The 23,523-nt window shown below is 50.4% G+C and overlaps 1 protein-coding gene across 1 annotated transcript; it reads right to left on the reverse strand.

Moving 5' to 3' along the window:
- Nucleotides 1-334: 334 nt before the first annotated feature.
- C2CD2L (C2CD2 like) lies at nt 335-23,386 on the reverse strand (the record flags this gene model as incomplete). Its single annotated transcript, XM_083588587.1, has 14 exons — nt 335-1,535; nt 1,679-1,952; nt 2,123-2,256; nt 3,290-3,388; nt 4,199-4,361; nt 5,200-5,327; nt 5,680-5,744; nt 6,084-6,207; nt 6,704-6,818; nt 7,633-7,749; nt 9,432-9,542; nt 9,898-10,017; nt 12,370-12,465; nt 23,015-23,386. The coding sequence occupies 14 exons, from the start codon at nt 23,384-23,386 to the stop codon at nt 1,312-1,314; spliced, it is 2,142 nt and encodes a 713-aa protein (XP_083444713.1). The 3' UTR covers nt 335-1,311.
- Nucleotides 23,387-23,523: the final 137 nt, after the last annotated feature.

The raw sequence follows: 23,523 nt of genomic DNA on the forward strand, positions 1-23,523 counted from the left end.
AGAGGCTGCCAGCGGCCCGGTCATTGCTGGCCAAGCCTTACCTCTGCAGAACTCAGACAGGATTGCTTGGATTCATTAACCCCACTATGGCTGGGCTTCTCCAGCATCTTCCTTGGACTAAAATGCCCTGCAGTCTCTGCTTCCAAGAAAAATACATTTTGTCACGGGCAAGTGTCTTCCACAATTGTTGCAAAACCTGAGTACTGACTATTTGGGTGACCCAAGAGTTTGTTTCCTTAGCCCCCGCCCCCCGCCCCCGCCCCTCATCTGTTTTCAGTAAGCTGCAGGGAGGGACCAGCCCAGCCTAAGCAGATCCCTCCCTCCCTTTCTCCCTCCCTCCCTCCCATCACACACACTGCCTGTCAGGATCTCTGGTCGCATCCGGCAGGATTTTACAAAAGGTGCTGCTCAACTTCACTCAGGTACACACAAGGCCTCATTTGGGGAGAGCTGCTTCAGCCCTCTGCCCTACTCAGAGTCAAGCACAAGTTTCTGCTGGAGTGACCTTTCTCCGGGCTCAAAGGGAGTTGGGAAGCCATTTCCTGCAGTACAAAGTTCTCTTCCATGCCCTGACGCAGGGCAGATCGGCAACGGTCCTTCCACGTAAGCTAATCCCAGTTTGTCAGAGAGAAGGTTCAAAACACAGAAAGAGCCACTTCTTTCTATAGAAGGCAGAGGCCTCTCCCTGCCCAAACACTGTGCAGGGTCCCCTTCTCATCTTCATAAGACACAGGCCAGGTAGGAGCCAGTGGCAGCAGATGCCTCTGTATCAGAGGACCACAACTGGGAGTTCCTACTATGGAGACCTCCATTGCCTCCATGGAAGAGGAAAGAAGCCACTGGATTGCTCAAGGAGGCTCATCCCGTTTGACATGTCCACACAAATCGGGCAAAGACCAGCAGCTTAGCCAGATAAGCTGGCATCAATTGCTACCTCATCCCCTGTAACCATGTCTTAACACAGGCCCAGCACAGAGAGAGGTGTTCTTGTTAAGCCAACCACCAAAGTCTTCTCCTTCGCGCACTCCCAGGATTTCAAATTCAGGCTGAAGGTAGCGTGGGGGTCTGCATCCCCCGCCATGCCAAGACAGAGCACACAGATCAGCTACAAACAGGGCCATTGTGTGCCATCTGTTCCTCTGGGAGGCAGCGGCATTCACAGTAGCTATGTGGCAAAAGCTCCAAACATCAAACACCAACCATCCAGGTAGGCTCTGGAGGAGAGAGAAACTGGGCTGTGATGTAGATACGGAGTGGGGAAAGCTTCGACAAAAGGGGGCTCCTGGAGAACACTGTTTGATCACTGACGTCTCAGTGCTTGTCCATGGCCAATGTACTCCCGTTGGCCTTGGGTTTAGGCTTAGACTTGAAGGAAAAGCGCTTGATGAGGCGCCGAGAGAAGCTGCCAGATTTTTTCCTGCCAGAGGAGCTAGCACTGGCATTGGGCAAGTCATCATGAGACTGGCTGAGGCCGGCTTCCTTCTGCTTGTTCTTCCTCCGGAAGATGAGTTTGGTGCCGCTCCGAAGGAAGTTCACTGCAGCGGGAGAGAGAAACACGTGAACATCCAGGGAACTCTGCCACATCCCATGCCACCACCCTAGCTTCTCCGACGCCAAAGCAATGGGTTGAAGCTCTGCTGAGGTTCTGGGCACCCCCTGGGCACACACTCAGCCTCACCTTTGTGATCTTTCAAGCTCCTGGTCTCCAGAGCACCTGTCGAGCCTGTTTCGGATTCCACATCCTCCAATGAGGGCCTTTCGGAGATGTCTGAGCGCGTCGTCTCATCCAGCTCCCTTTGGGCAGAGTATGAGGCTTCCAGCTGCTGAGTGGCATCAGTGATGCTGTGCCCATATTCAGATATGCCAGTCGCAATGGAGTCATCCTGGAGAGTGGCCTCCAGCGAAGCAGCGTAACCAAGGGAGAGAGCCATCTCGTCTTCAGCAATTGGTACCTGGGGTCAGGTTAGGTTGGTGAGTGAGAAGAATGATCCAACAGAAGCCAAAAGTAGTCACTGTCTCCCTGTCCCCACCCTCTGATCGGGACCACCTCTTCCTTCCCCTTCATCATTCGGGACTTCCTAAGAAAGGATGGCTGACTCCAAGCAAGCAGATCAGCAGTTACCTTGGAAACTCCTGAGATGATCAGTGTACTTCGCTTTGTCGGGGTCTTTTTGGCAGGTTTATTGGTCAAATCTGTCAGCTGCCTGATTGCCGTCTCGGCCACTGGGTCCAAGCCATTGGACACGTGGCTGCTTCCTGGAGGAGACACAAACACACAGATATGCATGGATATATGAGAGTTACTGTATTACTTTATGGGGCAAATGAAAAAGGTGTGTAAGACCTTCCTTCTTTGCCACTCCTACTGTCTAGAGCAGGGGCTCCCAAACTTGGGTCCTCCAGCTGTTGTTGGACTACAAGTCCCATCATTCCTAACTAGCAGGATCAGTGGTCAGGGATGGTGGGAATTGTAGTCTACAAGCAGCTGGAGACCCAAGTTTGGGAAACGCTGGATTGGAGGTCCAAACTGACCGGAACAGATGTTGAAGTGCAGCCTGCGTTTAATATACAAGGTGAGCCAGTTTCTGCACTCTGTCTTCACCCCATCTTTCCTCCAAAGGAATTCAGGTTGGTGTATGTGGCTCTTGCTCCCTCCCTTTTTCCCACCTCAATTTTATCATCTGAGCAATCTAAGTAGGTTAGGAAGAGGAGACGGTGACTGGCCCAAGGTGAGCTGCATGGCTGTGGGGGGATTTGAACCCTGGACTCCCAAGTGCAACACTCTCACAATTACGCTACACAGGCTTCTCAGTGGCTCTTCCTGGTCTCCTCCAAGACAGGAGCAAAGCAAGCCAGCAAGAAATAGATGAGGAGGAGGACAAGCTTTCCATGGGTTCATCTCCAGCTGGGCCCAAAGGACTCTTCAAGCGTTCCCCTGGCACGAGGTGGGGCAGGGAAGGGATGCCACTTGGCCTAAGCCAGGGGTCAGCAAACTTTTCCAGCAGGGGGCCAGTCCACTGTCCCACAGACCTTGTGGGGGGCCGGACTATATTGGGGGGGTGAACTAATTCCTATGCCCCACAAATAACCCAGAGATGCATTTTAAATAAAAGGGCACATTCTACTCATGTAAAAACACGCGGATTCCCGGACTGTCCGCGGGCCGGATTTAGAAAGCGATTGGGCCGGATCCGGCCCCCTGGCCTTAGTTTGCCTACCCATGACCTAATCCTTGCAGCTCTTTGTAGTGTGGTCGAGGACAAAAAAAAATGGCTCCCTGGTGACTTACTACTACTGCAGGGGGAAGAGCTGGGACAGCCATTTTCTGGAAGCATCGTGGTCACTTTCTCTGTTACTTCCACCTTCGATGGAGACCTTGAGGGTGAATCTGGGCTCCAGAAGAAAAGGGGTGCAACATCAGCAAACAAGGTCACAGGACCCAACAGATGCTTCACACACACACACAACACACAAACACCCTTTCCAGGCTTTCTGACAATAGGCATGCGGTTCACTTGCTGGGGAGGTGGAAGACTCCCTGCCCTGATAGAACTCAGCATCCAGTATCCTCAAAGCAGGTGTGCTGTTATATGCCAGAGTGGTACTGCTGCACAGGACCCAATATCCAAGGGAAGGCAGGGACTTCAAAGCAGAGGGGTTGCTACCCAACAGCCCTGAAGGAAGCTGGCCATTTCCATTAGGAGAAATCCTTCCCTACCCACCATGTATGTTTTGCCTGAAAGCGTTGGATGAACTTTAAGCCAAGGCTCATGAGCGCTCTGCCCCAGAAATAGATATCCACACCAGGGACAACTAAAAGCAGCAAGGAAGTCCTTCTGCTTCTCACAGCCCTTGCTGCCAAGTGCATCTCCTTTACAGATCAGTCACCAGCTACTTGCTGCATCTTTCCAGATCCTGGATAAGATGCTCTGTTTCCAGGCAGGTGTTACTCCCATCACTATGGCCCATTTGGCAAACAGGCTGGGTTCATAATAAATTGCTGGGGCCTCTCCAGCAACTGCAGGTCCCTCTTGGCTGCCTTTGCCATTCCAGAGGAGCAGACAAAGCAGTACCACTGCACTTCTGAATGCATTAACACACTCTCTCTCTCTCTCTCTCTCTCTCTCTCTCTCTCTCTCTCTCACACACACACACACACACACAGGGTTGTGCACACCCTAAAAGCAGGTCCCCTTACCAATCTTGCAGTCCATTTTGGGCCTGGACTGGATGGTGGTGACTGTGGTGACGATGGTCCCATCAGGCATGATGGTGCGGTCCATCTCAATCTTTTTGGTGGGTGTGATGCTGGTGCGCAGCGAAGAGGCCAGCTGAAGCTCTGGGAGTTCCTGATAGAGCAGCTGCCAAGAGAGCCAGATGCAAACCCTTCAGACAGACAGGTGGGGTCACATGGACACACCCCGGGGGTGGCACTCAGCTCAGCAGCTCCCCATCAGCAGAACCAGCTTCCCTCCAACAGCGGGTGATCTTCTTGCCCCAGAACAGGAAGAGACCAGCACCCCAGAACCTGCCTGCTTTGCCCTTTCTGCAGCCAAATTGCCTGACATAAAACTGGCCCAGCCTTGGGAGAGGGATTTGCATGCAGTACAATAACAACAACAACATTTTTATCGTTTATTATTATTTATTGAATTTATATACCGCCCTATACCCACCAAACTGACTGTATGCCGCCAAACTGACTGGGTTGCCCCAGCAGCTGCCAACAGAATACTAAAAACACAATGAAACATCAAACATGAAATACTCAGGTTTCACCTGCAGCCTCTCCAGGCAGAGCTGAGAGAGACCCTGGCCCAAAACTCTGGAGATGTGCTGCCAGTTAGTGTAGGCAATATGAGCTAGATGGACACAAGGGTCTGACTCAGGATGAGGCAGCTTCCAATTGGTTCAGTTGGAAGACAAGGGTCCGTGGCCCTCAAGGGACTGTGGCAACATCAAGGAAGGAGGCTGGCACCTGTTAATGGCTCTGAAGCAGGGGTGGGTGTGGGCGGGGGACCTTCCAGTAAGTTGCAGCTGGACCACTTCAGTCTCAGTCCCTTGCTTCTCCCTCCCCAACATCTGCATACAGAATCTCAAACTGAAAAAGGGAAAGCCCTGCAGAGGCCGCTGGTTATTCTACTCCAGAGATTCCTGCATGGAGTTCTTGCCCCTTCTGCCTGTCACTTCACACTTCACCTCCAGTGCAACGGCTGCTCCTGCAGGCAGCTTCCTGACAGCTCCGGGGGTCAGTGCGTACTGCTGCTGTCCCCGTGGCTCTTTGGAGGGGGAGTCCAGCGAGATAGTGGCAAATCCCAAGAGCACATCTGCAAGAGAGTAGCAACAAAGAGGGAACACAAGTGGAGATTCTCCTTGGTTCCAGGCGCTGGCAGCAGCCCATGCTATGCCCACTTAAATCACAGAAACAGAGCATTGTAGAGTTCAAAGGGATCCCCAGCGGTCATCTAGTCCAACCCCCCCAATCACTGATCCCTTCTTCCAAGTCAGTCTCCAACCTAGCTGCTCCCACTGCCCACTCATCAATATCCAGCCACCACTTCTCAGTGTCCAGCCAGTCGCTGATGCCTCATTTGAGAGCCGCCACCAGGCCCAGCAGCCTTGGCCACCCACAGGTCACAGCAATCTTCAGCTCCACGGCCGGTCCCAGAAAATACTTACCTTCTCCAGAACTGCTGCTCCCAAGCACACTCAGCTTCAGCTCTCTGCTCCTCGGTCCAAGTTCCCTGTCCAGGCACAAGAAGAGGAAAGAGGCATTCAGCGGTTTAGAACATTCTCCCCTTGCAAAACACAGGCTCAAATTTGAGGTCCGTGAGTAGTGCTCTCCAGAGTAAGAGGGGAAATGGAAGGGCACCATTTGGGGACAAAGATGAAGGCCTGCTCTGTCCCCTCTGGGTGGAGGTGCTGAAGGGAAAGCACTGAAGTGGTGCAGCAGGACACCCAATCCAAGGAAGCTGGCTGCAAACCAGAGATGGTCCTTCCTACTCCAGAAAGCCCTTGGGTTCTGGCCAGCCAACACACCCTTCCCCAAATATGCAAAAGAACAAAAAAGCACTGCTCCTTACAGAACGAGCTTGTCCGCCCACTCCACTTCGGCTGCAGGGCTGGAGCTACTGGCTGGCACCAGCTTCGTCCTCTTCAGCTGCCGAGGGCTGTCCAGCTCTGCCACGCAGCACAGCTGCCCACTTCCTAAAAGGGGCACAGAACAATGCTGGGGTGATGCCATGCAGACACCTGATAAGCCCTGGGAGGGGCTGCCCAGAAAGAAGCAGCAATAGGGGCCACTCGCTGAGCATCAACATGCTGAGCAGGGATTTGTCCGCCCAGCCCAACTCACCTGGATTCCCACCTAGATCTTTGCACATTTTCAGCACATGCGCGGCGGACTGGAAAGGAAACCCCCACTCCTAAAGTCACCCGTCCCCTGAAATCTGGCTCTCCATTCAGAGTCTTAACCCTTTGAAAAGCTCCAAGCAGGTGGCTATGGAGTGATGCTGCTTACAGGATCGCCTTAACCCCTTGGCCTGCTTGGTTCTGCAGGTGAGAGGATACAGCAAACGTTGGGTCTTCACACCTAGCCCAAAGTTGGCCAGGATGCTCCATGCCATGCCTTCAAACACAGGTGCTCACTCTCACCCCGCAGAGCAGCCAAAGGCCTGAAACATCTCCTGTTCCTGCATCATACCTCGCGTCTCCTCAGAGCCCAAGTGCAGAGCTCGCAGATGCTGGAGAAGCAGCTTGGGCACCACTGGAGCAGCTGTGCTGGATGGGGACCCCTGGGAAAGTTTATTGCAGGACACCTGAGATAAACAAGGAAGGAAAGCACATGAGCAGGGAACCACTGCCACATACAGTCCCAACTCTCTCCAGTCATGAATGGGGACCTGCAGAGGTGGTTGGACCACAATTCGCATAACTCTCAATCATTGGCTAGCCTGGCTAGGCTTGATGGGAGCTGGAGTTCCAAAACTCCCCATCCTTGCTGTAAAACCAAATGGCTGACAATAAATGCCAGCTACATCCAGGGGTGTGGAATAATAATAATAATAATAATAATAATAATAATAATAATAACAACAACAACAACAACAATAATAATGCATTATTTATACCCCGCCCATCTGGCTGGGTTTACTCTGGGCAGCTCCCAACAGAATATGAAAAGCACAATAAAACATCAAACATTAAAAACTTCCCTAAACAGGGCTGCCTTCAGATGTTTGCTAAAAGTCAGATACTTGTTTATTTCCTTGACATCTGATGGGAGGGCGTTCCATAGGGCGGGCGCCACTACCGAGAAGACCCTCTGCCTGGTTCCCTGTAACCTCACTTCTCCCAGGGAGGGAACCGCCAGAAGGCCCTTGGAGCTGGACCTCAGTGTCCGGGCTGAACAATGGGGGTGGAGATGCTCCTTCAGGTATACTGGGCCGAGGCTGATACCAAACTCCCCCACTCATACTGGGCTAGAAGGAAGAATCCCCTCACTCAACAGCAAAGAGGCAATTTCCTCCTGGTCCCAAGTGAGCTTCCCCTACCACCAGCCCCTTACCCAACCCTGCAATCACACAGCAATCCCATGTGGGAAAGACACACCAATGTGGGAAAGATCTTTACCGCATTGCTGCCAGCTACACAGGCCTTCAGATTCACCATCATGGCAGGCTGAGTGCTGACGACGGAGTCCTCAATCAGGTCCTTTATGGTGGACAGGTCCACTTTCCCGTCGTTCTCCTGGATCACAAAAATAAGGTCAGAAAACAAGCCCAGAAGGTGGGAAAGACTGCATTTCTTGCAGAGAGTATTCCCCCCTTTACAGGAAGGTTAAAAAGCACCTGCAGCCAAAGGGAGGCGTCACCCCCAAGACTTCCACTGATCCCAGGAAAGGAGCTTCTATCAAGTGTTCCATATATATATATACTCTCTCTCTCTCTCTCTCTCTCTCTCTCTCTCTCTCTCTCTCTCTCTCTGTGTGTGTGTGTGTGTGTCTGTGTGTGTGTGTGTGTGTGTGTGTGTGTGTGTAAATTTTTAAATTAAATTTTCTGTTTTACAATTTAAAATACTATTTTAAACATCCTTAAAGTATCAATGGCTCCCCTTCTCCTCTTTCCATGGTTCATTTTGCATATCTTAATCCTTGCATATTTTACTAAAACAAAACCATTCACTATTCCACTGTTGTATCCATCAAAACTTATTTACACTGTTGAATTTATCTTAATGCTGCCAAGTGTACACATTTCCCCCATATATTCAATAAACGTTTTCCAATCTTCTCTAAACGTATGTTCTTCTCTTATTCTATATGTTAAATCTGCAAGCTGCGCCCTCCACTGACCCCTGGAAAGGAGCTTCTATCAAGTGTTCCTGCAGCACCAGCTGGGTGCCGGGAGTTATAGAATACAAAGCTTTCATTTGAGCACCCCACGCAATGCAGGTCCTTTCAGGGGTGTCCTGAGCAGGTTGCAGAAATGGCTCTGCTGAAAAGCAAGGCAAGTCTGGCAGCACTTTCCTATGCAAAGATGTCTCATGTTATGGAGAAGCCACTTTTGCTCCCTCTGAATGTAGCATCGCGTTCAGCAAGCAAGCCCACGTAGGTTTGCTCGAAAGACAGGGACATATGTCCACCCTGCTGGAGCATGGAGGTGAGCCCAGGACAAGCTCGGTAGTGAGTTTGGTTCTATTACTGATGGCTTGAATCAGAGTAACAGATTTTCAGCATGCTGCATGTCTTCATTAGCTGACCAGAAGTGGCTGGTAGGTGAAACCAATTAATTCTAGTTTTGTCCCTATCCTCCACCCTTTTGAGCTCTACAAGGGGCCAAGGAGGAGGAAGCTGATAGCCAATGCTGATATTTGTAAGGAAGAAGGCAGGCAAGTGGGGGCTGGCTGAAGGCAGAGTGAAATGGGAAAGGCAGCGCCCCCCCATTTGCCCTGATGGAAAAACATCCACTGCTTATCACTGCTGACTATTTGTGTTAAGAGCAATACCGCTTTGCAAAGGGTCACCAATCAGCTTCTGCATAATCTGTACTTTTAACTTCCCTCTGACCTCGCTGGTTACAATTCTAGCCCCCATTACCACCGGCACCACTCCCCCATGTGTATATATATCACTGCAGTTTTTAGGAGAAGGCTCCAGGCACTGCATGAAGTGGGCTCCAGGTCCTTAAAGCTTTCAGCATAATGAACCTTGTTGATTTCGCCAAGTTGCTTTGCTGTTTCTGCTGCAATCTCACTAGCCTTGCACACACGGTAGCCAAATGAGGGGTGTGCCACTGAGCTTTCTCTAGCAGGAGGGAAGAATTCGAAAGCAGTCATGCATGTGGAATCAGGACCAGTGGAGTCCTCTGGCTCCCCCTTGCAGAACAGGTGAGTGTGACCTTCCAGCCGGCATTGCTCATCTGTTTGCTCACTTCACGCAGCTGGAGCCTTGGAACCACGGAGAGGTTCAGCTCTGGTCTGTCTTTGAATGCCCAGGATACCAGCAGCCCTTCATCTTGAATTTCCTCCAGGTGGATCTCCAACTGGCCCAGGTAAAAAAAAAAAATGTCTTATCGTCATCACCACCACCATTATCTGCACAAAGATATTTATACCCACCTATTTTGTATAATCTGTAGGCTGGCAATATTCATCTAAAACCACCCAAGTAAACAATATCGCAACCCAAGCTTTTATGCAAAATAGACTTAAGCAAAATAGGCAGAGGCCTCTACCTGCAGACCCGCCCAGGCACAAATCCTGCTAGCAGCAGCCTCTGCCCACAATAACTCAGAGGGTGGCCCAGGGCAAACTCCCTGGCAGGGAGGGAAACACAGAGTGGTGGAGTGGGCAGGGGTGGGAAGGAGAGAAAGCCCCAGACCCCAGCCCCATAGTTACCTGGGCCTGCAGCACAGCCAAGGTGACGTGATAGGTGTCCATGGAAACGGCAGCTGGAGACTGCTGAGTGACTGAGACAGGGAACTGCAGGGTGCTGGCAGAAAGGTGGCAACACAACATCTGGAAGGAGAGCCGGGAAGGGAGAGACGGTCATTGTGCCCAGCTGGAGGGCCAGCCAAAAGGCAGGTGACAAAGAGCAGCAGGCAGGGAAGACGGTTCAGGGGAACAGTCAGGGGTCCGTTGTTACCGCTACGCCCAGTCCCAGACACCTCCATTTGGGCACAACTAGGGTCAGCTGGTAGGGGAGAATGATTCAACCACCCTTATGTTTTTATATGTGCTGGAAGCCGCCCAGAGTGGCTGGGGAATAAATTTTATTTTTATTATTATTATTATTAGGGAAGCTTTTAATGTTTGATGCATTACTGTATTTTAATATTTTGTTGGAAGCTGCCCAGAGTGGCTAGGGAAGCCCAGCCAGATGGGCGGGGTATAAATAACAAATAACAAATAACAAATAACAACAAATAATAATTATTTTCCCAACTACATCTCTCTCATTTTATACATAAACATAAACCCTGCACTCTAGCATGTGGTCTTGGAAGGAACACCTCTCCCACCCCCATTCCCCCTTGCATGTTTATGGTGCAAAGTGGGGGACACTCATTCTCTCCACAGCAAATGTGTTTCTCCTCATGCCTGCTGACAATCATGGGTTCTCTTCTGATTTCCTGCCCAGATTCTGCCCTGGTCTTCTCCATGTCACGGCAGGAGCTTCCAGCCTCTGCTGCTGCGGCAATTAAACATTCATGCAAGACCCACTGCCTAGTTCCTGCACAGAACAGCTAACTCTTCTTTGATCGCCTGTTGGCCTCCGCTTGTTTCTGGTGATGCTCCTTGGTATCTTTCCTTCCCTGTCGCTCTCACACCATCTCTCTCTAATCACTACTAACTTCTCCTTTCGGACCTTCCCTGACTGCTTCCTCCCTCCCGGTCTCTGGGGGTGGGGGTCTTAAACATCACTAACCACAACTCAGTCCTTCACACAGTGAAATGCGTGAAGCAGGGAGGAAAGTTGGGGAGGCAGTTCATTTGGCCGTATACAGAGTGCACTCCCATAGCTCATGCCCACATGCCTCAAATTATGGGGTTTTCTGTGGCTCCATACTTTGTTTTATATACATATACATTTTTATTGATTTTTTAACATATCAGTTCCAACAGTCATACAACATACTGTATCTTCTCATCTTATACAATGTTTAATCTTCCGTCAACACCTCTGATGATTTTTCGTTCTTTATCACTTATTCTGCATTTCTTAATTTCTATATTGCATTTAATTATCCTTAACTAATAATTCTTTTCATAGTCTTTCTTGTGATATTTCAAATAATCCACCTTACAAAACTTGTTGCAGTCCTACTTGTGTAATCTGTTCATCACAATTACTTTTCAAATAGTTCATATATTTACTCCAGTCCTCTAAGAATCTCTGATCATGCAGGTTTCAAATCCTTCCTGTTAATTCATCTAATTCTGCATAGTCCATCAACTTCATCCTCCATTCTTCTTTCGTCGGTAATTCTTCTTGCTCTGTGGCTCCATATTATTCTCCAAAATATTCCCTTTCAGATTCTCTGCCTCACAGCCCCACTGTCTATGGGGAATCCTTTTCAGACAGAGGTCCACACATTCCCTTCTAGGCAGCTGCTAAGGGCCACATGCCAGTGGTGGGTGGGGCCAGAAGAAAAGTGGGTGGAGCAACAGATGTTATTTTGACTTCCATACAGTAGGCTTGCTTCCACACATACTCAAACATACCCCTCTAACGTCCACCCAGACAAGCAACAGGCAAGCAACAATATCAAAGGGCACATTCCAGCATGGGAAAAAACTTTCAAGGAGGACATGGAGCAGGATCTGTCAGGGGTGTGGCCTAGGAGAGTCCCAAGGGCCAAATAGAGAGGCCTGCAAGGGCCGCATTCTACCCATGGGTCTGAGGTTTCCCATCCCTGGTCTTGGTTGAATGTTAGACTGGTAGTTTTCAGCTGGTATGTTTTCATCTGACACTGAAAGGGTCAAGAGCATCTGTCAGGCGGTCCGCATAGCTCCTGAGGCTGCCAAATCTTCCTGCTCAGACTAAACAAAGCTGGGCAGGCCCAGGGCAGAAGCCCCTTTAAGCAACCACGATTTCAGGAGTGCAAATTAACACAGGAATCTGCAATCCAAAAACGGAGCCTGAACATTGCAAAGAATGGCAGGAAGAGGGCAGTGCAGCTGTCTGGATCAGGGTGGCTTTCCAGTGGTTTGGTTCTGAGCACTGAAGGCCAAGGTGAAGACCAGCTAGCAAATTCCCATTGGCTTTTGCTGCTCCCCCCCCCCCGATCTAACATTGTGCTCCCCTCTAAAGGTGGTGGCAGGGAAGAGTAACAGCACAAGGATCAGAATATGACAGCAGCAGCCTACCATACTGCAATCCGACTGGTCTGTGCACGTCACGTGGTCAATCTTGACAGCCGGTAGTTGCTGAGGACTCTCCTCAAACGTAATCTGGACTGAGCTCTGGGTCAAGAAGAAAAACGTGTTACTCCCCAGGCTGGGAAACCCCAACACAAATAGCTGAAAATGGGTGCATATCTACACAGGCAAGGCAAGCCCTGCCACACCAGCCATGGCACAGGGGATGGGCAGAGGCATTTCACAAGGCTCACGGACCACCGAGGAATCCCCTGCAAGCATCCAGATGTTGCTGTCCTCCAGCTCCCATCAGTCCAAGGCAATGTGGCCAATGGCATTGTAGGAGTCCAGCAGCATCTGGAAGGCCACTGTTTCTCCACCTCTGGCTTATGGACTCAGAATTGACTTTCAAGCCAGTTATTTCCAATTCTCAGTCCATAGAGAAGACCCTAGTAAGTCAGACCTCCCCACCGAGATATAGTCCAAAGAAGCTTGAGAACCCCTAAAGGAAGCATCTAATAATAAGGCTTTGCATTTGTACTGTATAACTCTTCGAAATGTTCAAAGTGCTTCACATACATTATCTAGTTGGACTCTTTACAACAACCCTGTAAGTTAAATCAGTATTATTGTCCCCCTACCCCACCCAGGTGCCAGGTGCATTTTGCGACTGGCATGAGTCCAATTGCGACCACCTGGAGAACCCTGGATGCCAGGTTGACAACTGACATTTCCACCTGGCTGACCCTTCCAGCTTTCTTAAACAGCTAAGCAGAAGGGCTTATTTATTACATGTACCGTATTTTTCGCCCTATGGGGTGCACTGGCCCATAGGGCGCACCTCGTTTTTTGGGGGGGGAATAAAGAAAAAAAATTATCCCCCCCAACCCGAGCTTCCCCCGAGCCCAGCCCCCAGAACAGGCTGCTGCCCGCAAGCCTTGCGAGCCCGGCGGGAACTCCCGCCGGGCTCCCAAGGCTTGCGGATAGCTTCCTGAAGCCTGGAGAGCGAGAGGGGTCGGTGCACACCAACGCCTCTCACTCTCCAGGCTTCAGCAAAAGCCTGCATTCGCCCCATAGGACGCACACACATTTCCCTTTCATTTTTGGAGGGGAAAAAGTGCATCCTATAGGGCGAAAAATATGGTATATCCTACCTTTTCCACCAAGGAGTACATGGTTTATGCCATGTCCCCCTCCCCAGTTAATCCCTCCAATGACCCTGTGAGGCTGGTTAAGAGGCTGTGACTGGCTTAAGGTCACCCAGTGAGCTTCATGACTGAGCGGGGAATTGAACCCTGATCTCCCAGGTCCTAGTTCAACACTCTAACCACCATACCACCTATGGGGCAGCTCTATAAATCAAGCAGGTAAGTAAATATGGTGAAAGCAAAATGTCACTTAGAGAAGGGTCTGAAATATTCTCCTTGAAGCTTGCATTTGTTTTATTCTGGATTGTTTTATTTGATGTTTTAATGTGTTGTAAACTGCTTTGAGATGTTTTCCCTTTAAAATATAAAGCAGTTTAGAAATTAAGTGAATAATAATAATAATAATATATCACCACAAAAACACTCCGTTGTGGTGTCCATAACCTAGGTTTAAGATGCCATTTGACAATTCACTTATATATCTGGGTTTCTAACACTGTTCTCCCCCCATAATTCAGTGGGGGAAAGGAGAAAACTTGACTTCACTGCAAAAGTGAGAATGAAACAGGAGAATTCCAGATTCAAGTGGTACTGGGGCAGAGGGAGGGAGGACCACACAGGTTGCAACCATAGTTTCTGGCAGGGGTTGTGTGCAGCTGAATCGAAACACAATGGGGAAATTTGGCAGGTGAAGCTTTCCCCAGATGTAAGCAATCAGCAGTCTGTGCTATTTTGACCCGATAAGCACCATGCAGAAAACTAGATCAGGCAGCCCCGAATCAATAACTCCTTGAACAACAGCCCTGCAGTGGTTGCCTGTTTGGAAAGAGAAGAGATTGCTGTGCCCTGCTGGGCAGTTCCTGGCAACAAGGCAAAAGCGAAGGCAGGAAAAAAAGAGCTCTGTGCTTCACAAGCAGCAGGGAGAGTTCCCAGTTTGCTGCAGTTCCTCCTCTCAAGGTATTATTTACTGTGTGCCCAGCAGCCAAGGAGCTGCTGTGAAAGCAGCACTCCCCTCCATTCAAATCTCAGATCCGTAGGCTGGCCAAGGCAAGCAGGTTAAGCAAAGGCAGAGTTGCCATGGGAGCCGGGGGTGGGGGGGAAGCTGGCCCAGTGAGTGGCAGCACAGAGGCTGCCTCCGCACTCGGCAGGACCCTGGCAGTCACGTTGGACAGTCTCTGAGCAACTAGAGGCAAGGAGAGGCTGGCTGGCTGGCTGGCTGCTGCCCTCCAGTTTGTTGAAGTGCCCCTTTCTCTGGACGCTGGAGTCCACTTAGGCAGATCCACTCACAGCCTTTCTCTGCTGCCACCAACTTGGGGAAGGAAGCCTCTTCTCTCGTGGTTGGGACTCTCCCCAAACAGGCCTTGATCTCCAGGGAGAAACGCAAACATTGGTTGCTGGCAGTGAATTCCACTCTGCAAGAGGGCTTACTGTGGCAGCCCCAAGAAAGCAGCTTAGCCCAACCTGGAGCAAAACAGGTTTGGCTGGTCAGGTGCCATTGCACTGCAGGGAGAGCAAGGGAAGGCCTCCCTGCCCCCAGTCAGAGGCACTCAGACCATCCTTGCCAGTCCAAACAGACGCTGCTGCAACCTTCCGCCTCCCTCTTCCCCGGCCTATTGAAGCACACAGCAAGGAAGGGCAGCTCTTCCCTAGCCCTTGGGGTTATTCAGCTCTCTTGGTAATCCAGCCACATCTCCACCAAGGCCTTCTGGACTATTCCTGGATCCAGAACAAACTCTTGGTCCTTAGCAAAGCTGCCTTATAATGAATCAGACCATTGGCCCATTTAGCTCAGTGCTGCCTACACAGACTGACAGCAGCTCTCCCGGGTTTCAGGCAGGGATTCCTTCCCAGCCTTACCTGGAAATGCTACTGTACCAGAATGAAAACCCGGTGCTCTACCACTGAGCTATTCGGGCCTTTCAGGCCATACTCCCTTCCCCATCAAACTTTCTGCAAGCATCTCCCAAGACATCCCACTCATTCCGCCACCTGCTTCCAACAACTCCACCCATCTGGTGGCCCTAGAGGACCTCTATGTTCCTTCTAATCCTTCATCACAATCCACTTGTTCTATATGGCCTCTGGCACCATCCCTCAAGTCCTCTCCTCCCCTTCTGAAAACCAAGGTCATATAATTGGAGACACAACCTCCTATCCATGAGTTTCACTTCCACCTTGTCTTCAACCTTTAGCCTTGCAGGTCCCTGCCCAGAAAGACTCCACAAAGCACCACAAACATTGAGAGCAGAACAACCAACAACCCGGGCAGGTCTCCCTAGAGAGACACAGGTACACCTTCAGAGGATGCTTAGACATGCCCCACCCCCCAAAAATCAGTGCAAGGTTGTTGTGTGGATGCAGATTGAAGCATCCAACAGCATGTTTGCGTCAGTTCTTCTGTTGGTTTACAAAGGCCGAGATGCCTATAAGGCAAGCATCTCTTTTTCACAAGGTTTTGGCTTCCCTGGCATTAATCTTCCCCCAACCAACAACAAAAAAGCCATTTATATTTATAGTATGCCACGCTCTCTGGGAGAGACCAGCCTCACACTGGTCGCCTGATTCCTTGACAACCTTCTTCAGCATAACGTATTTATTTCTAATTTCCAAATGTATTTCTGCATGACTGCATCATTAAATATCAGGGTGGAAAACCATACAAATAATCACAAAAGTGACTGGCTAGTTAAAGAAAAAGAAAGAAAAAAAATGTGAACAGCTGCACAGCATAATGAAGCCAAAAGGCGCATGGAAGTTAGCAGCATGAATGCCTGCTGAATCTCTGCTGGAAGCATGTTCCCAGCTCATGGGACAAGTGACACTAAATGCCTGACTTCTGATTGAGGCCGGTTGGACCTGTATACCACAGGGGACAACTATAACTGTGCTCCTGCAGATGATCAAGCAGTGATACAAGGGCTCAGGTGGTCCTCAAGGTATCCTGGACCCAAGCTGTTCAGGGCTTTGTGCATCAACACAAGAGCCTTGAACCTACCCAGGTAGCTCATGGGCAACCAGTTGAGATATATTAGCAGAGGTGTCACATGCTGTCAGCCACCTGCCCTCACCAGCAATCTAGTCACTAGCTGGAGTTTCCAGACACATTGCAGTAATCCAGTCTAACGCATGGACTACATTGCGTATCATGAGGCTTCAGCAGCTGTTTGCTTGTCTTGTGGAGTAGAGCCCATTGTGACCAACTTGGTGAATCCATGACTTTTTGTGTGGAGTGGAGGAAGGGGGTCTTGTGGCTCTTCTGTAAGCCAAGCAGGTATAAAACCCAGAGATCCATTCTGGAAGTGAAGCACCTTGGACAGCAGCCACCTCTAGCCTCCAGGTTTCTGAGGGCAGTAGCTCCAGGGCACCACTGCTCAACTGGCACAGAGGGCACAAGATCAATCGTGAGCCTCCATTCTCTCCAAACGGTGCCTCTTGTGCCAGCTCATAACTAGAAAAGGCCTAGGGATAGGTAGGTTTGGATTTGTTCCGAAAAAGGAAAGTCACGGAAACAGAAACTGGGTAAAGAGAAGGCTGCAGAGGATGGCAAGCATGCAGGGCTATTGGGGTCTCTAAGCCACAAAGCCCCTAGGATGGAGGAAAAAGGAGCCCAATCCTGCCCTGCTCCAGTCAGCTCTGAGCACCATTAAATGACTCACACAAGTTCTCCGAATTGGCAAAATTCAGCAACATTCTGACAAGGGCAGTTAAACACTTTAAAGCTTGGAGATTGAAGTTAAGTCAAGCCCTTTTCATTGTGGCCAGTAGAGGTCTACTGTTAACCTTACCATGATCCTTATCATGTCCTCACAGCGACAGAGACATGCCACCATGTATGTTGCCAGCTGCATTTTATCTTACGTAAACTAGCTCAGTATAAGACAGCTTCCAATCTGTCCATCGTCTGCCCCAGTACTGTCTCTTTTGACTGGCAACAGCTCACTGGAGATGTCAAGAGCTTAACCTGATCACCTGGTGAAGGCCAAGCAAGTGCTCTGCTACTACTGAGCAATGCTCCTTCCCCAAAGGGCAGGAATGGTGATCCCTGGACTGCTCTAACAAGACAGAACAACACAGAAGGAGCAGAAGCCACCATCTAAAAGAAATGTGAGAATTTAACACAAGAGAAAGCAACCATAAGATGCAATCAGGGCTATTTTTCTAGAAAAAGAGGTGCTGGAGCTCACCACAAACTTTCCCCTTGTTCTGTAAGAATGGCAATGGTGCTCACCTGAGAAGCGCCAGAGCTGAGCTCTGGCTGAAAAAAAGCCCTGGATGAAATAAAAATGCAACCTAGGAAATATACAGTTGGTTTCTGGTATGGTTTCATTAAAGCCAATAAAAACAAAAACTTGAACATGAAAAATTATGAGAATTCTAAACCCATTACAGTGGTACCTCGGGTTACATACGCTTCAGGTTACAGACTCTGCTAACCCAGAAATAGTGCTTCAGGTTAAGCACTTTGCTTCAGGATGAGAACAGAAATCGTGTTCCAGCGGCGTGGCGGCAGGAGGAGGCCCCATTAGCTAAAGTGGTGCTTCAGGTTAAGAACAGTTTCAGGTTAAGTACGGACCTCCGGAACGAATTAAGCACTTAACCTGAGGTACCACTGTACTATTGGATTGATGTGCCTGGAAAGCACAGCAATATCAAGAGAACCAGCAAAATCTAGAACTCTTGAATACTCAGAATATTCAGGAAGGGACAGAAAGCCTGCAGAGTATGACTCAATATCTAGAAGTAAGGTTTCTTCTTTCATAGATTAACCCTAATCTGGTTGTGTAAGGTTCCCTGCATGCCTTCCAGAAATCCTGGGATGCATTGTCATCTGAGCAGGATGATTGTGAACAACAAAGACTGCTATTTCATGAGTCCCAAGAATGTGATTCCCATCTGCTTGGGCAGCAATAATGCTTTAAGTCATTAAAATATGAGCAGGAAAGATGACAGAAGTTTGTTGAGTCAGCTGTCTGTGGTAAATCACTGGAAGATGTGAAGCCCGATGCCTCCGTCCCAAAAGGAGGAACTTCACACTCCCAAATGCAAACAGAGCTTGGCCTCAAACAGAACGGGAATGGCTCTTGCTGTCTCTTTCCTGCACATGCTGGTGGAGAATTAGAGGGAAAGGTTGAGGCAAAAGATGTATATTAAGTCTAGTGCACTGTGAAATGCAAAAAGGGAATGAGAGGTGGGGGGGGGAAGAGGAAGAGGAGTTCCACATACATACACATCTTTTCCACCCAGCACATTTTTAAGGATTTTCATTTTCATGAAACTAAACAAGCATCCAGTTCTCATTAGCTTTCTCTCCCCCGCCCCATCATCCCAGGATTTTTGTTTTTTCCATAAAATAGATTTCTGTATGGCTTCTCTACAATTCAAATTGCTAAGAGGGGAAAACTGTGACATCAGAAGGAGCTAAAAATAATCCTATCCAGAGGGGACCTGAGATCAGTTGCCTCCAAAAGAACATTTATCCCAGATTCCTCTTGGATTTTCAGAGGGAGAGAGAGAAGTTTTCATCACTGATTGCACAGAGAAAGATCCGGCCTTAAGCCCCTCCTTGCTCCCCAGGATGAAAGATCATCATCATCATTGCAGTCATTGTGGATTAGGCGGGAGGGGGGGGGGTTAGAGAGAAAAAGCTTCTTATTAAGAGGCCAGAATGTTTTCAGTGGCAAATCACCAAAGCCCATCAGTACTCTGCTAAAACTGAATTTCACCTATGTTAAACGAGTGGGCTTGACTGGTAGTACTACTGATTACTCAACAGTGGACAATTCCTATTCCTAAACACGTCCTTTTTTTGTTTTAGCTTATTTTGATGGTTTAAAATCATCCAGAGAACACAAAGGAGATAACTCAGAGAAGCACAAAATGATCAAATACTGAAGGAAAGTAACCAGTCTAATTTAAAACCATGAAAAAAGCTGGCATTGAAGAACTCTCAGGATCAGACTTTGGCCAGCCTCCGGAGTAACAGAGCTCTGCAGGTGTTGAGAGTGCCCTGCGGTGCCCTTGCCATCTGGATCCAAGGCACCAATGATGGAGACACACTCAGATAAGCAGAGATAACAGCAGCATCAACATCAGCAGCTGTTTCTCAGGTATAGAGCACTGAGCTCCCATTTAAGCTCGCACCATCATTCATCAGCCCTGTCATTGGGGAAATTTAAGCAACGCCAGCAGGATCCTAAGAGGCCTTGAGCAGAGCAGCCTCCTCTTTGAAAATACGGTAAGCTCCACAAACAGGGTCGGTCCCTTCTGGAGACCCCCCAAGCTTCTGCCTATCCTGAAAAGCTGGAGGAGTTCCACCACTATCCTGGAAACTGGTTGCCAGGCATGGAATATTCCAGCTATGCCAAGAGAGTCCAAGCAGACACACAGGGCAGGTTCTTGGGACCACAGAGGAAAGATGGAGCAAGCAACCGGACTTAGGATGCTCTTTAGCAAAATAAAAATAGGAATGCTTTGGTGTCTCATATTTGCCAGCTTCCTTACATAATATCTGTAATGAAAAAGGACCCCAATACCTACATGAGGTTTGGTCACATGAAACCTGCTTGTTTTTGAGACCACAGAAGCACCTCACAAAGGGCAGGAAAGGCTCCTGCCCGGTTTCTCACGCCGATCAGCTGACAGCTTGCAAGCGTGATTAGGTTTCCGCCCTGCCACTGCAAAGGTCATTACTGGTTGCTCTTTCAATCTGGCTCCGGTTTAAAATTCAGATCTTGTGGAAACAGCTAGAGCTGCCATCTTTATTCTGTTCCTTTTGCTTCTAACGTTGCCTCCCACCCGTGAGCTAGTCATGCCTGCTCCCTTATCAATCTCCTCACTCTGGCTAGTTATGAGCAGATTTCTCAAGTAGGTGGGTGTGAACCTAATGCATATCCTGAGTTCTTCTAACAGGCTTCCAATAGGCTTCACCTAAGAGGATTTTTCTGCCTGGGAATCTGTCTAGTGCAGGAAACCATGCATATAAATCATAACATTTATATTCTGTTGTATATGGTTACAGAAACATAGAATTGTAGAGTTGGAAAGGACGCTGAGGATCATCCAGTCCAACCCCCGCAATGCAAGAATATGCAGCTGTCCCATACAAGGACCGAACCTGCAACCTTGGCATTCTCAGCACCATGCTCTAACCAACTGAGCTATCCTGTGTGTCCAAGAAAGGCATTTATGGCTCCCAGCCTCTGTACAGGTAGCAAAACAGAGAAGCACCTGTGACGTGCTATGGAGCACAGCAAACAAATTGGAATGGGTTCAGAGGACGCCAAAAGAGATGGAATGGAAAGCAAGTTGTCCCCTGAGGAAAGCTTGAAGGAACAAGGTAGGTTTAGCTGGGAAAAGAGAAGACTGAAGAGGGGGAAGAATATGGGAGTACAGTACTCTTCTTGCAGGCAAGAGGCAAAGACTGGTGTTCTCTGCAGCTCCAGAAGGCAGGGCTAGACGGAATAACCTTACATTACAGGAGGGGAGATTTGGGCTGAAAACGAGGAGAACCCATTGGATTGTAAGAGCGGCTTGGAAACAGAACCAGTGACCCTGGGTGGGTGGCTGGGCTCTCTCCTGCTGGAAGTACTTGAACAGAGGCCACCCAGTGAGGTGGGAGCAGCAGCAGCTCTGGATTTCCAGCACTGAAGGAGTGGTGCTGGACAAGGTGTCCCTCCCTAGTTCTAGGTACACAAAAGACTCCCAAGGAAGAGTCACCAGCTCCCAGAGGTCACCATTACTCCAGTTTTAGAGATGGGGAATCACAAGTACTGGTTGGCCCACATCTACTATGCAAGTTTATGATGAAGCTGCCCTGCGCTGGCTTAGGCTCACTCTCTCCATCAACAAATTTGTAGCCACACCAAATAGGGTGACAGGAATGCAACAGTATCAGAGGACAGCTTGCATTTCCTTTAACAGGATGCTGCGTGCAATGGGTGCTGAGGCAGAAGAGACTCAGCAAGAGAGGGAAAACTCACACAGAAAGCCTTTGGGAAGGGGGAAGATCCAACCGAAGACTGAAGCAGGAAGCCCTTATAGATACAGGACCTTCACCCCAACACCACCACAAAGGAAGGTGCTTTCTGTCCATACACAGCTGGGAAGGAGCACGCCTGCTGCCACTGCAGTTTTCCTTTGGATTTGGTATAATTTACTTTAAACAAGATGCAAGTGAAGGTTTCAGTTTGCACTGGGAGGAGTCAGCCTGCCCTCTTGTACATACCAAAATACCCAGGCAGCCAGGAGAGTGGGGTGCCTTCCTATTGTGTTAATATGCCTTCTTAAAGAGCAGCTCCCCGCCCTGCCCCGCCCCCGCAAAAAAGGAAGATGAACCCAACTCCACCCTGTTATCAGTGCAATGCTCTTTAGGGTAATTCTTTGTATTTTGCCCTTGTTTGCAAACTTTTGCCACCCCAGAAGGAATTGTAGTGACCTTTGGCTGATGTAATGAAACGCTTGATTATGTTGTTTACAGAAACACCAAGGAAGAGGGTTTGGTTCCAGGAGCCTGCCAGCTGGAGTCCCGGCACCTGCAAGACTGAGAAGCCCAGGAACTTTGATGCGCAGATCCCTGGAGCCGCCCCCACCCCAAGCAACCTCATGCAAGCGGATGGCACAAGCATCCCTCTCCTCCCCTACTTCTTTACTGGTGCCAGAGTCAAACTGGTTTACTCTCCAGGAAAAATCAGGACTGACTTTCCATTTATTGCCATTTTTAATGGAATAACGCCCCCCCATTAAAAAAACGCATTTCGAAATTAGAGGAGGGGGAGAATGCGCGAAACCTTTTATACACCAATCGGAAGGGAAGCAGCTTTGGGGGCTTTTAGGGTTCCCAAAAGGAGAAAGGAAAGGCACATACAAGCAAGAAATAAAAACTTTCGCCTCCCCTCCCTCTCCGAAGGACACCACCACCTAGAGGCAAAGCGACCCTGCCCCGGTCGTTGCTGCTGCCTTAACCTCTGGGGGGTATTGGCCTGGCCGGGGTGGGTGGACAGCGCCGGCGAGGAACCTGCTGCTTTGCACAGGGCAAAATGCGGGGGCGGAAAGGGAGCTCTTGGCGAAGGCGGCGGCGGCGACAGGGCAGCTCCATGGGCAGAAAGTGGAACCCGCACCGCTTTCGTCTTTGCTGCTGCGTTTGGCTCTTGGGCTGAACCACCGGCAGGACTGGGGACCGATCTCTGAACACGTGCAGAGCGCCTCCCTCTGGGATCAGGTGCCACCTCGCGCAGGCTTCAGCCTGGGACGCCCCTTTCTCCGCGGGGTCCGGCAGTGCCGGGAAAGAGCAGGCAGTCGAGGAAGGCTGGCACGATGCCCAGGTGGCTCACCTGTCACCCTCTCGGTGTCACCCTCCGAGGGCGCTGCCCAGACGCACCGCTTGCCCCCTCCCCCCCACCGGGACCCCCTGGAGCCGGGCAGCCAAGCGCCTGCCCCCGCAGCCTGGGCGTGGGTGAGGGTGCTGCTGCCAGGAGACCCGGTCCCCACCCCGCCCCGTCCCTGCTTACCCCGTGCCGGCGGGCCTGCTCGTTGAGGGCTCTCAGCCAGGCTCGCTGCCAGTTCTCGCGGAAGGCTCGGAAGGCGAAGAGCGACGCCAGCAAGCCGCGGGCCCCCGCCGCCGCCCCCTCGGAGCCGGCCGCTTCCCGGGCCCAGCCCAGGCGCCGCAGGGATGCCCAGAGGCCGGCGGCCGCAGCCGCAGCTCGGCCCCGCGACGGCAACGGCGCCTCCTTCTCCGGCCGGCGCCGTCCTCGCCACAAGCCGCGGGCGAACTGCAGGAGCCAGGCCGAGACCGTGAGCAGCGAGGCGGCGAAGAGCAGCACCAGCGCCGCCCAGCCCAAGCTCAGCCCCGGCTCCGGCTCCGGCTCCGGCTCCGGCTCCATGGCGGTGGCTCACGGGGCGTCGCGGCACATCGCGCTCCCTCCCGGGCAGGGGCGTCGAGGAAAGACAGCCGCTTCCTGCCTCCTTCCGCGCCGGCTTGGAGCTACAGGGGGAGGCGCGCAGCGCTCTCCTTCCTTCC

Source organism: Podarcis filfolensis, assembly GCF_964270895.1.
Source record: "Podarcis filfolensis genome assembly, chromosome: 15".
Taxonomy (NCBI): domain Eukaryota; kingdom Metazoa; phylum Chordata; class Lepidosauria; order Squamata; family Lacertidae; genus Podarcis; species Podarcis filfolensis.